At 32.0% G+C, this 14252-nt stretch overlaps 2 protein-coding genes across 3 annotated transcripts; one reads left to right on the forward strand and one right to left on the reverse strand.

Annotated features, from left to right (window-relative positions):
* Positions 1-222: 222 nt before the first annotated feature.
* On the reverse strand, positions 223-1257 carry LOC133295860 (histone H3.3). Its single transcript, XM_061494724.1, has 4 exons — positions 1009-1257; positions 816-892; positions 624-714; positions 223-544 (listed from the first exon to the last, which is right to left on the reverse strand). Exons 1-4 carry the CDS (start codon positions 1078-1080, stop codon positions 374-376), a joined length of 411 nt encoding a protein of 136 aa, XP_061350708.1. The 5' UTR covers positions 1081-1257; the 3' UTR covers positions 223-373.
* Positions 1258-3339: 2082 nt separating this feature from the next.
* Positions 3340-7116, forward strand: LOC133295859 (protein BASIC PENTACYSTEINE6-like). Of its 2 annotated transcripts, XM_061494723.1 has the most exons (5): positions 3347-3464; positions 4336-4523; positions 5183-5235; positions 5391-5554; positions 5699-7116. In XM_061494723.1, exons 4-5 carry the CDS (start codon positions 5486-5488, stop codon positions 6641-6643), a joined length of 1014 nt encoding a protein of 337 aa, XP_061350707.1. In that variant the 5' UTR covers positions 3347-3464; positions 4336-4523; positions 5183-5235; positions 5391-5485; the 3' UTR covers positions 6644-7116. The 2 variants fall into 2 exon arrangements, with proteins under 2 accessions (XP_061350706.1, XP_061350707.1); XM_061494722.1 differs by lacking the exon at positions 4336-4523 and having other exon boundaries at positions 3340-3464.
* Positions 7117-14252: the final 7136 nt, after the last annotated feature.

Below are 14252 nucleotides of genomic sequence, written 5' to 3' on the forward strand. Positions count from 1 at the left end.
CTTAATTTATTAATTTCCGTCAATGAACGCGAATTAATAATTAATTAATTAATAAATTTAATTTAAAAAATGAGAACCGGTTATCATAACATTAGTAGTAATGTTATTTGATTGTCAAAATATCCTATTCCACAGATTTAATGTTAATTCAGCGTGTCTTGATTTCAAAATTTTGGAACATATTATTGCAAACACCGCGAATAAAAGAGTTGCCAATACTCGAAATAAATTTAGCAAATCGGAACAAGATCTAATTATATTTCTCCATAATTCGAAAGAAACAACCAAAAAAAGGAAGATATCATTCACTGTTAGGGCACCTATACAATGGGAAAATAAAATTTGATATCTAAAGAAGTAATAGAGAATGAAACTAAGCACGTTCGCCACGAATACGCCTGGCGAGCTGAATGTCTTTGGGCATAATGGTCACCCTCTTCGCATGGATAGCGCATAAATTGGTATCCTCAAACAATCCCACCAAATACGCCTCCGCAGCCTCCTGAAGAGCAAGAACCGCATGGCTCTGGAACCTCAAATCAGTCTGCAACCGAAATTCAAGGCTTAGTCACAGCAATTTCGAACCAACAAACAATTAATATTAGATTATCAAGATAACAGACCTTGAAATCTTGAGCTATTTCACGAACGAGACGTTGGAATGGCAACTTGCGGATCAAAAGCTCGGTACTCTTCTGGTACTTTCGGATCTCACTGGAAACGCACAGAAATTGCTAAAACTTAATACTCCGGGAAAAAATATTATTAACAAATTGAGAAACAAAAAGAGCGTTGAAATCCGGTAAAAGATTTACCGTAGGGCAACAGTTCCAGGGCGGTATCGATGAGGCTTCTTAACTCCACCGGTTGTTGGAGCAGATTTTCTTGCAGCCTGGAAAGTACAATGTTAATCGATATAAAAAAAATAAAACAAAAGAAAAAAGCACAGACAAATTTGATTCTCAAGAAGATTGAATCGAACAGCGAGAAACCCTAAGAATAAGGTACCTTCGTGGCGAGCTGCTTCCTTGGAGCCTTGCCGCCGGTGGACTTGCGAGCAGTTTGCTTCGTACGAGCCATCGAATCTTCAGATAAACAATGAATGAGAGAAGGAGGTGCGAAAGAAAGAATCTAAGATTAAAACGGATGATCGAAGTTTCAAGATGAGGGAAGAAAGAGAATGAAGCGGTTTTATAGCGTAATTGATGAGGTTAGGTCGGTTTAATTGCGGAACGTGGGCTTGAAGGCTTCAACCGTAGTTTTGGAATAAGAAGTGTTTTACCTTATATAAAATTCTATCATGCTATTTGTTTTCATTTTAATTTTTTAAAAAAAGGATATTCCTAATCTGTGTGCTTGCTTTTGATTGGTTGCATCGTAAAGTTAAGGATTGCCAGCGTGGACGAGTTGTGTTTCTTTTGTAAGGAACGCCGAGAGCTTCCTTTTCTACCCCCGCACCCCTCTTTTCTTGCGGCGGCTTCTACTGCATCCACTAAAATGTTAGGTTAAGCCCAAGTTTAAATTGTCAGCTTTTAAAATACTTAATAATGAATATGCAACCTTCGCATCAATGTTAGCAAACGAAAAATTAAAATAAAATGAATATATTGTCAAATATTGAATTAAAAAACTGTTTTCTTACTTGTTACAAAATTTTAACTACGTTATTCTTAAATTATTTTTATTTAATTTTAAATTCCGTTTCACAAATCACTTAAGTTAAAAGAATTACTTTCCATAACTTTCATATCAATGCGTAAGATTTACATAATGGTAAATATTATCTATTAGTCCACCAAAAAAAATATATATTATCTATTAATCTTCACCAAAAATAATATTATCTGTTAATACAAATAATAAGGATTCCTTATTTTAGTATTATTTTTTCAATGATTACTTTTATTTAATCATTTAAAATATTTACATACAAATTATAAATACATTCATTCTGTTTACAAATTATTATAATTATCTTCAAATTTTACAAATTCTCATTTTCATAAGCTTAAATTTTTATTTATGAGAATAAGCTTAACATAGTTTATGAGTTTGAAATTATCTTGATAAGTCTATTCAAATAATATTCAAATGCTTTATAAGTAGTTGTTCTCGGACTGTGTACTGGACCACTAACTCAGCGCAACTTCAAATCGAGGTTATCATCAATCGATTCAAACCAATTTAAACCATGATCGAATTGAAATAACTGAAAACCGAAAAAAAAATTGCAAAATTTAATTGAAGTGGATTGGTTTTTGAATGGGTTGGTGAAAATCGATCCAATGATTCCCAACCTACCATATACCTATTTAGGCCTTTCCTCAATCATAACCTAAAAATCATATAGCAAAATTTTAAACCAAAGATCTATTAACCCATCATATTGGAGAAAGTGAATTATGCTTGATTTATGTTATTTTATTTTTTTGGTAAGATACATAATATATTTTTATTACATAAGTTATTGTTGTACAACAGCTCTCTTACGATGAAAATTATTTTTGGTAAGATACATAATTTATTGTTTTGAAAAATAAACAATAGATAGATTTATCTACATGGATTAATAAACCCTACAAGACTTTATTAATTAAATGGATATAGTGAGGGTTGAACATGTGATACCAAAACTTTGATACCATATCCAGAATCAATTCAACCAAAAAAAATTTAAGTTATTGAGCGATATTATATTAATAATTTTATATTTATCTCACAATCTCCCTCAACAATATTATCCACGATCACAAATTCAGCAATCGAGGAGTCAACAGTAGTTAAGCTCATTTAAACTATAATGAATTTTTAAATTAAATCGCAACAGCAATATAATCCAAACCTTATAAGTAAAGGTTTGCATTATGTACGAATCATCAGCTCAGAAAATACCCATCCCACGAACTAGTTGTGCTTTACTTTGAATCAAATAGTCAATTCCTTACAACCATTGCCCTCATTTCACAGCGTGCGCTTTCTAACTCCTCCTTAACATCTATCTACATTGAAAAGGGAAAATAACTAAAAAAGTGAAGAAAAAAACATTATGCACCACAAATGAGAGGTGCGCTCCAATTGGCAGGAAGCAGAAAGTAGAATGAAATACACAAACGTTTATATTTTCCTTTCGGCAGAAAGGGGATGATAAAATACAAAAACGAAACCCAAGTAAGGAAAAAAGAAAAAATTTATTAGCAAACACGACGCACCTAAAATATATTTATTATTAATAATAAATGTTATTTGGGTTCATTTAAATAAAGTGTAAATTCATATTATCTGGACCCACGTAAAATTTATCAAATAATAAAGGATATGTCAAAGCAGGTGTTGCGCATTCCAGAGATGAAAAATGTGAGTGGCAAGCGAGGAAGTTGCATAGTGCAGGCACAGACACAAACCGGTTGAACCTTGGACCCTAAGTGGAGCACAATTTCTCACAATTCATTCTCTTTGTTGCGGAGGTTAGGGTTTTCTTCTCTAGTCTTCGCCTTCTTCTTGTGAATTGTCTATTGCTTATTTATCGCTCTCTGTCTGTGCCTGACGCAATCGAGCTTCAATTTCTTGCTTTTCTTGTCTTGGACTTACTTTGACTTGTTATTTTTGACCTCCGAGCACCATCAAATTTATTATATCTTCTGATTTCCATTTTCTTCTCTTTTTAACGTCTGCGAATCGCTAACACTTGTTTCTCTAAGAATTTTATTCGGCCTGATTTACCGAGTTTTTTCTTCTTCTTCTTCTTCTTTAATTTTTAATATTCTGGCTTTTAGTTCGGGTGCAACGTATTACTGTTTTAGAATCTCTTATTGGTTGAAAATTTGGACTATGTTGAAAACCTAAGGCTTGATACGTGAGGGGTTTGGTATTATTTAGGCAATTAAAGCCACTGTAGAGTGAGGAGTTTGGGTAGTTTGTCATTGATTTCTTTTCTTTTCTTTTCTTTTTCTTTTTTTTAAAAAAAAAAGGCAAGTGATCACGAATATTGCTTTATCTATCCTCTTAGGTGTTGATATTCAATTATCCATCAGATCATGTTACAGGTTTTTGTTGCTTTTTAAAATCCCTTCTTTAGTGGATGAGTAAGTAAGACCATAGATTTGACTGCTTTTTCATTTTTCTTCAGTTATGCTCAACTTTTATTGTGTTTAAATATTTAAATTCCAGAATGACCACTTAGTTCCTTTGGTGGTACTCTGCATTTTTCATTTTCCTTTTTATTCATTTTATATGTAGCACTGAATTATTAATGAAGTAGTTTTTGTATTGAGTCATTTCTTGATTCATATGAGATTATGAGGTCGTTAAATTCTCCATTCCAACTGTTGATCTTAGATTTTCCAATTCAACACTTCTCATCTCAAGATTAAAAACACAAGGCGGCCAACTATCATCCACTAACTGCTAACGTATAATATTCACAAACACGGATAAAAATTGATGATCAAGAATTCCAGAACTTCCTTCCTGTAATCTGTTGATTAGGAGTGCCATTGATTAGGAATGCAACCTTCACGTACTAGGTACCTATAAGTATTACTGAAGAGGAACTCAGTCATATAGTTGTTTATTATCTTTGATTTTGTGATATTTAGCCATGCATTTTGTGTTCAGAACATTAGAATCAATTAAGGGTCCTTTCTTCCCATGCATTCTGCCATTCCTTTTCAATGTGCTTTGATGGTTTATCTTTCTTCTTCATACTTCATTATTCATTTGTTCTACCTTTATGTTTCTTTATTGCTTCCGCTGAAGTCATAAAATAAGACTAATGACTGTTAAATTTGATATAATATTGGGATAATTTCCTTAATTTAAATTGTTTATGTTTTTTGTTCCTGTGGCAACTCTACTACACAAGTCCCGTATCTGCCATGTGTGTCTGTGTGTGTGTGTGTTGCCTTCCTATGCGGTTTTGCCATTATTTCCCTCAAGGTTTCTGCAAACTTTTCAACTCTCTTTTGCTTATATGGAATTGATTTAGTCGTGCATGATGAGTAGCAGATGCCCCCAACCCTCAATTTGCAGAAATTTCCCCACATACATATAGCTTATTTGTTATATCCTAATTCTATCTCAGATATCCTTTGAGACTTAATATGTGAGTCTGTTATAGTTTTCAATATTTGCAAGTTGGATTCATTATTTTATTGTAGACTTATTAAGTCATATTCTTGTATAGGGATAATTTTGATCAAGCATGGGCTAGGTTTATAATCCCTATTTGTAAGCATGGTAAGTATTTTAATCCATGCAGCATCTATTCTTGTTGGAGTTGTTGATAGAGGAATTCCTTCCTATCCGCATCCCAAGAAAGAGGAGGTTGAAAGAGGTCCCCTACTTATGTCAATTTTCCAACATAAACTATGAGTTTCTATATTGATATGCAGGACTTCTAGCAAACTGTAGTTTGATTAACCAATTTCCATATTGGTTGGGGAAGCCTTGAGTTAATATTTACCTTTTTCTACCATTGGTGTTTCTAATGGATGATGCTGGGCATCGTGAAAATGGAAGGCATAAAGCAGATCAATATAAAACTGCTCAGGGACAGGTATATAAAAAAATACTTTTCTGCTCAGAGATAATTTCATTACAATTTAATGTTACATGAACAAACAATTGGTAATTGTAACATGTACTCCCTGTTAAGAAAGATGCTGCCTTTGATAATATTATCTCAAAATTGCCATTGTAGTGGTTGATGCAACATCAGCCTTCCATGAAGCAAATTATGGCAATTATGGCTGAAAGAGATGCGGCTATTCAAGAAAGAAATCTGGCCCTTTCTGAGAAAAAGACAGCACTTGCAGAGCGTGACATGGCATTCCTGCAGCGAGATACTGCAATTGCAGAGCGAAATAATGCAATTATGGAACGAGATAATGCGATTGCAGCTCTTCAGTATCGAGAAAACACGTTAACTAGTGGTAGTATGTCATCGTGTCCTCCAGGATGCCAAATTTCACGTGGTGTCAAGCATATTCATCATCCTCAGCAACAGGTACACCATTTACCTAACATGGTTGATGCTTCTTACAGCACACGGGAAAGGCACCCAGCAGATGCCCTTCCATCCGCACCCATCCCTTCAGAAGTTGGGAAATCACGGCGGGCCAAACGACCAAAGGAAGCTAAGTCGATTTCACCTAATAAAAAGACTTCGAAAGCAGCAAAAAAAGTCAAGAGGGAGAATGAAGACTTGAATAAGATGATGTTTGGCGAGGCACATGAGTGGAAGAGTGGTCAGGAAATGGTCAACGGAGGTGATGATCTTAACAAGCAGTTAGTGGTGTCGAAGGCGGATTGGAAAGGTCAGGACTTGGGGTTGAACCAAGTGGCATATGATGAGTCAACCATGCCAGCGCCAGTATGCTCTTGTACTGGTGTACTGAGGCAGTGCTACAAATGGGGGAATGGGGGTTGGCAGTCTGCCTGTTGCACAACAACGCTGTCAATGTATCCACTTCCAGCAGTGCCCAACAAGAGGCATGCTCGGGTAGGTGGTCGAAAGATGAGTGGGAGTGCTTTCAATAAACTGCTTAGTCGGCTTGCAGCCGAAGGTCATGATCTGTCAAACCCCGTTGACCTCAAGGACCATTGGGCCAAACATGGTACAAATCGGTACATCACAATAAAGTAAATTGTGAGAAATTTTTGTCTCTGGGGCAGCGATACATAAATAGAAACAGCTTTTAGTGATCAATTGTGGATTCTCAAACCGAACAACTAGGAAAATAAGGTAACTGTAAAGGTCTTCAGGGAAAGCTAATGATTAGGTTATGCCCTTATTACCTATAATTAGGGTGCATAATCCTGCATAATGTTGGCTATATTAGTGATTGATGAAATGACACTATAATCATCCTTGCCAATTGTACCTCATTTAATCTGCTGAAATGGTCTGGTGTCACCAATGGCTTGTAAAAAGGTTGCATGATGGATAAGTAGTGAGTCCTTAAGCCCGAATAACTGTAGAGACTCGTGTCCTTAGTCTTCTTGAAACCCTATCTATGAGTTAATATGTAGAATTGTGTATGAATGTATCTATCAGATATGTATGTTATTTTCCATCTACCTTGGAACCCTCTATCTATGAGGTAAGTTTTTATGGGTGGTTGCAACAGGAGGTAACGAATTATCCAAAGATGATTAACGTCTTTCTTTTTTCTTACAAAGGAGATGTAAAATCTGGAGTAGGGAAGAAAGGGCAGACTAATGTGGAGGACCTTATTGAGGTTCGATCACAGGATTAAGCAATTCTCAAAAAGACTTGGTTCACCTGAAATAATCTTAAGGCTTGATTAACGTATTTCTATGTATAGCGTGATGGTTAAATGAACTTCAGAATAACTTTCGGCTGTCTCAGATTCTATTTCCAAAAAAATTAGTACTTTAAGCTTAAAATTTAGTCTCTAGAAATCTATAGCTTAAAATTTAGTCTCTAGAAATCGAACTTAACTTTTATCTCCTTTTGATATTTTAATAGTTTAGTTTAGTTTAGTTTAATTTGACAACGGTCAATCTTAGTTTAGTTTAGTTTAATATTTTAATAGTTTAGTTGCCATATTTTCCTGTCTTTATTATCTAGTTGTTGAAAATCGAACCCTTTAATAAGCATTAGCTTATGTTAACTTCTTTCCATGCATGTAAAATTGTAAACGGAAGGCACGGGGCACTGTTCATTATATTCTTTGGAATGAATTTTGGTTTTACAAAAGTGTGCGATGATTTATGATGCCGCATCCTTTCTCTTTACTGTATATGTATACCTGAATCTTGTGGCTGCATCTGTGGAAACTGGAGAGCTTCAAAAGAATCAATTTGTCAAAACTTAGAGCTATTCCAGCATATATAATATGGACAACATATGAAACTGGGATTTGGCTTATCTTGCCTGTGCTTTAGCTTCAATCTTGTTTGGTTACCTAGGGTTGAAAATTGTCATTTAAGCAATGCAAGGAAAGCCACGGAAGGAAAAAAGGAAATTGTAATTTCGGTTGTAATTCGAAGCGAATCATTATTATGATAAACTTAAGGGAGAGTAATAAGCGTAGTTTTCCCAAAAAAGACAACATTTTAAAAATTACAAGCAAAACAATGCAATAAAACCAGACAACCAATGTTACGAAAACGAGCAAATAAATAACTAAAGCATCCCAACTTTAACTTGTACAAGTCGTATGCAGCCAACAGTGCATGTCAGATTATACAGATTGTCAGCACCTGCTATATAAGCCAGGGATAACTGTAAAATAGTATTTCTCATCACCCACAGAACTATAAAGGCATATCAAAACAACATTAACAAATTCAGTATCGGGATCTGTAGAAGAAAAATGAAAAGTAAAGTTCTGAGTCATGAAAGTAGTTCAAGATTTTCAACAGATAGAAATGCAAGAACTTGCATTTCAGCCAAATGGAAGATCTTCATCATTGGCTACAACATCCAGTTGTGGAGGCTGTCTCCTTCTTAAGCAACAAAAACGTTCGTTGGGCAAAAATATTATCATAAAAATTCGTATCCAAACAGTAAAAACAAGAACCACATCAGGAGCAATCAATATATTTAGTATCCTCGAGGGTATAAGATAAACAAAGTTCTCAATCTTCCTATTCAATGAAAGATTCTTTGCACCCAAATCAAAGTTTGAGATCTCAACTATTTATAAGATTCATTATTACTATAATACAAATCCCCCCGACCATAGTTTGAGCTGTTTTTTTTTTATCATTGTAGGTTCTTATGATCCAAAAACACTATTTTGAGATTTGGTAAAAATTATTTATTATTCTGGTGGTTAATCCATCACCCTCCACATTTTTTGTTTGAAAAAAGAAAAGAAAAGAATGGGCCAACCGTATTGTGTCACATGGCACAATTAGGGAATGAGGCTCCCCTTATGGATATTACTATCTAATTGCGTCTTGTGGTGCAATATACTTGATTCATTTTTTTTGTAACAAAAATAAACAAAATAAAATTCACCATTCCTTTTTTTATAAAATACATATATTCTCACCCTTTTACTTTAAAAACCAGATAATTAAATTTATTAATTAATGCATAATCACAATTATTGATTAATATATCAATATATTCATAATTGTCAAGTAATAATAATAGTAATAACTAATTATTCATTGATGGAAAATTTTGTATAAATTCAATAATTGGTTATAATTGTTTTTTAAACAAATAATACTTATAATTTAAAAAATATTTCTATAATTCTTTTATGGGTCCGCTTTTTGTGCAGTTACTGCAAATAAGTTATCTGCAATAAGCCCAATACGACGTCGTTTTGGGAGGAAAACCATGGTATTTTTATAATTTTAATTTATTTCAGGGTTATTATAGTATTTATAATTATAATTTTTTAATCTTTCAATCCAAAACGACGTTGTTTTGGAAGTAAATACAGATAACTTATTTGTGTTAACTACATAAATATTTTTTTGTTTTTTTATAATCTAACCGCAAACAAATAATTAAACTCCATGAATTATTATTAATTCACATGGGTGGATACTGTAAAATCATAATAATAATAATTCATTGATAAACAACATTCCAAAATATATAATTCGATCATAAATTATTACAAAATTTATAAATTCAATCATAAATTATTATAAATAATATCTAAAAATATATAAATCAATCATAAATTATTACAAATAACACTTTAAAATATATAATTCAATTACAAATTATTATTAACAAAATTTCAAAATATATAATTCAATCATAAATTATTATAAACAAAACTACAAAAATCATAATCCAACCACATATTATTAACAAACAAAGTTTTCCACACAGAAATGTTTTTTAATGATTATTAAGTAAATAATATTTTACTATAACTATATTGATTTTTCTCATTGGCATGATAATGTTTTTCCTATGGAAAGAGACTAGAAGAACCATTGGTCATTGCTTAAAAATTGAGAGAAATCAAAGAGAAAATGGTCATAAGAAATTATAGAGAAAACACTACTAAATGAGAGGAAGAGAAAAATAAAGATATTAAGAGTGGGGAAGCTTGATAATAAGAAAAAATAAAAGTGAATAATGAGGGTGATGATAACTTCTTTTTATTTTGCTTTTTTTTACTTATTTCCCTAATCAATCCCGGATACCGCGTTCCAATTTATTTTATGTTATTTACTTCAGTAATTTGTATTTTTGCAATTTATATTTTGGCAACTTATATTATAGCAATTTATATTTTTCTAATTTATATTTTCACAATTTATAATTATATACGTAAATATATATTCATTGATTTATAATTCAACAATTAATATTTTAGTAATTTATTTTTCTACAGTTTATTTTGTTACATATTGTAATTATATATTTATGTTTATATATTATAATTTATATTTAAGCACATTTAAATTTTTTTGCAATTTATAATTATCGTACATGTACATAGTAACATATACATGAATAATGTCATATATGCGATAAATATTGTACATAACTACATATATTTATTTAATTATTTATTTTTATTGTTGAATGTTCATTATATTGATATGTTAAGCATTATAACTCTTCTGGAAACTGATCCAAATCCACACCCTACAGAAAAAGAAAAAAAAGGATGATCAATTAAACAGGGAAAAAATATATAACAACTACAGCGCAAACAAAGTGCACTCTACGTCAAAATATACATTTTCAATATTTCATAGCAATGATAATACAAACCCTCTTGAAATGTAGCTCGCACAATTCACCAGCACTCATCCCTAACAAAGACACACAGTCGCGATCAAACAGAAGAAATGGTGCGGAATCCGTGTTATCCACAACTCTTACCTGAACACTAAATCTATCATTTTGCAAAATTGTATATCAGAAAAATATATTAAGCATACAGATTAAAGACAAATTAAAAACCAAGAACAATATATTACCTCGGATAATAATCTTCCCAATGTTTTTGGCAGTTCTTACAGTACCATTTCTCAAAATCCTCACAAGTGAAAAAATGGACATTTTTTTGCAAGACTTGTACCACCAGTTGAATTTGCTCTCAATAGATTTTATAATCACATACGTGATGCAAGTCGTAACCTTAAATATAGCAATCACAGGCAAACAGTTCACATCATTCATACAAACTTGATATAATTCAAGAAAAGCGAAAAAACAGAAATTTGATATTTACCTCACCACAAAGCTTCACATAACTGATAGACTTCTTTTCAGTCTCCTTTAGAAAATCATTTTCGTAAGAATAGGAGGACTGAATAGACAACTGAGTCATCCTCAGACTTATTTCCACACCATCAGCCGAAAGACTATAAAGAAAAAACTCATAACACCATAAATGATTAACCGAATAAATTGTCAAATGAGTTCAAGAATAACAAACACACCATTTTTTGAACTCAACGATCTCTGGCATCTTCGAATCCATGACAATCCTTGTTGTATATTTTGTATTTGTTAACCCAACCTTACCTATCGAGTTGAGTATATCAAATAAAAACCGAAAAGCCAAAAATAAAATAACGTTAATGAAACAGAATACAGAAGCATCATACTGATAACGTTTTGTTTGGAAAAATCATACCCCTAAAACATTTTATCCTGCCTAGTTGGACTATCATAACGTTATGAGGAGTGTCGCTATTTGCCAAAAAAAATTGGACCTCATCCACATAATGCTCCCACAAAGTTCACTCCAGCTTGTGACCCCTTCATATGAGTTGCAGCAAGAACAACGGTAATACACGAAAAATATAAGCTAACAGAGCTTGACAAAATTATTTTTTTTAAATCTACAATTTTAAATACCTCAGGTTGTCAAGCTCCAACACAACCATTTTCGTCTTCTTACCAGACACCACACGTTCACAAACTTCTCCAATTCCTGAGATTAAACCAATGACGTCGACAAAAAAAAGAGGGCATCAAAGAGTTCGTAAAAAAAAATGCAAAAATTAAAAAATGAAAAACAGTTAGGAAAAATATATTACCCACTAAATAAGGAGAGTCAAATGTTTCTTTCTCAATGATGTCATAATAAACAAAATCAAATTCACTCGCAGAAATATTAGAATCAACAATTGATTTAAGATCCATCCTCAAATTGAAAGACAAACGATACTGATGCTTGGTTGGCCTGAACACATCGCAATTGAATCCAACTCCAATTTTTTTTTATAAAATAGCACTCTCCTTCATGGATTGTCTTCCGCACCGACAAAGAACCTTTGACAGTGGCGTTGATCCTGCCACCCTACAAAAGAACGTAGCCAACTCACATCAATAGCGTTAATTAAAATGATCAGAACAAAGATGGAAGATTTAAAAAATGCAAAGATGGAAGATTTAAAAAACGCAGACAACTACATGTTCATCCAATAAAACCATTTCAACATTGTCGTCAAAATCTCTACGCTGAAAGTTAGGAACTTTCCAAGCACGAACCACCTTCACCTTAATCCTCCAATCCTCTTTGGCAGGATTGACATCCTTTAGAAAATCATATTTTGAAAACATATTTTTGGTAAGACGAAAAAAGAGAGAAGGAAGAAGCTATTTGGTTGAGGAAGCAATGCACAAACAGCTGATATTTGTGTAATACCCCATATTTTTATTAACTTTAACCTTATGCCTTTTAGTTAATTTGAGGAGCTCAAAAATTAATTAAGTTTTGAGGACGAAACTTCTTTTAATGAGGGTATAATGTAATACCCCATATTTTTATTAACTTTAACCTTATGCCTTTTAGTTAATTTGAGGAGCTCAAACTTTTAAGTTTCGAGGACGAAACTTCTTTTAAGGAGGGTAGAATGTAATACCCTATATTTTTATTAATAAAATAGTAATAATAATAATATAATAATATGATAAATTATAAATTAGTAGTAATAATATATGTGTATATATATATATTTTTATAGTGATAGATAACACACTATAATATTAATTTTACCTTTAATAAAATTATTTTGTGCGATATGAGTGTTATTGAAAAATAATTTTGATACTTTGTAATACTCTAGATTATTTATAATAAAATAATATTAATATGTGTGTGTATATATATATATAAGATGATAAATTATGATTAATTGATTATTAATTGATTGATGATTTATGCATTAATGTTTGATTAGATTAGGATGAGTCAACAAACATAAATTGTTTAGATATGATGAGTCAGCATTGAGTCAGTAATGTATAAGCCCAAAACTTCAACTATAAATAGAGACCTAGCCTAACCAAACCAATTCAATCTCCTCTACTACTCTCTTTCTTCTCACTCCAAAAAGTTTATTTTAATTATTTTCAATCTTTATATTTTTTGATTATCAACCGGTTCTCTGTCCCAAATTACTCTTCTCTTCTAGAAGTTAGCAAAAACGGAGACCAAGTAATCCTAATCCCTAGAGAGTCATAGATTATATTGATATGAATTTTGGTATATGTAATCCTATTCGTAGGTTATTTCTTTTATATAAAACTTGGATGTAATCCTAATCTCTAGAGAGTCATAGATTATATTGATATGAATTTTGGTATATGTAATCTTATTCGTAGGTTATTTTTTTTATTACTACTAATTTATAGTTTATCATATTATTATTATTATTTTATTAATAAAAATATAAGGTATTACATTCTACCCTCCTTAAAAGAAGTTTCGTCCTCGAAACTTAAAAGTTTGAGCTCCTCAAATTAACTAAAAGGCATAAGGTTAAAGTTAATAAAAATATGGGGTATTACATTTTGGCAGCAGCAAAAAAAGAAAAAAATCAGAAGCAACAATGTCGTCCCGCGTTCGAATAGAATACAGAGAAGCAGATGTATTTTTTAAATTTTTTAACCAATCCAATGCAGAAAGTAGCTCAACATTAATTGAGTTGCATGCCACAATTCAGAATTCAAAAATCAAATTTAAAATTTCAATTTAAAATTCAAACTCAAATTTCGAAATTCACATTAACAATAATTTGTAGAAAGTAGAGGTACATTAAATGTTCTGTCTGCCACCAACCATTTATAACAAATCTTGACCATTGATGCAAACGAAGAAATCTTGTCCATTGATTTGCTATTGAAAAATTGATTTTGTTTTATATTTATTTTATTCACTGCTTTACCAAAGAAGGAAAGGTTTTTAAAATTTGGTTGTGTGAACACAAAGGTGAAAGTGAAGGAGGAAGCGACGCGTCAGCGGACTTGCCAAAGAATGGGTTTCTCTTAGAATATGAGATTATGG

Source organism: Gastrolobium bilobum, unplaced genomic scaffold, assembly GCF_033153095.1.
Source record: "Gastrolobium bilobum isolate Gb01-03AN ecotype WA unplaced genomic scaffold, APGP_CSIRO_Gbil_v1 utg2195, whole genome shotgun sequence".
In the NCBI taxonomy this organism is placed as follows: Eukaryota; Viridiplantae; Streptophyta; class Magnoliopsida; order Fabales; family Fabaceae; genus Gastrolobium; species Gastrolobium bilobum.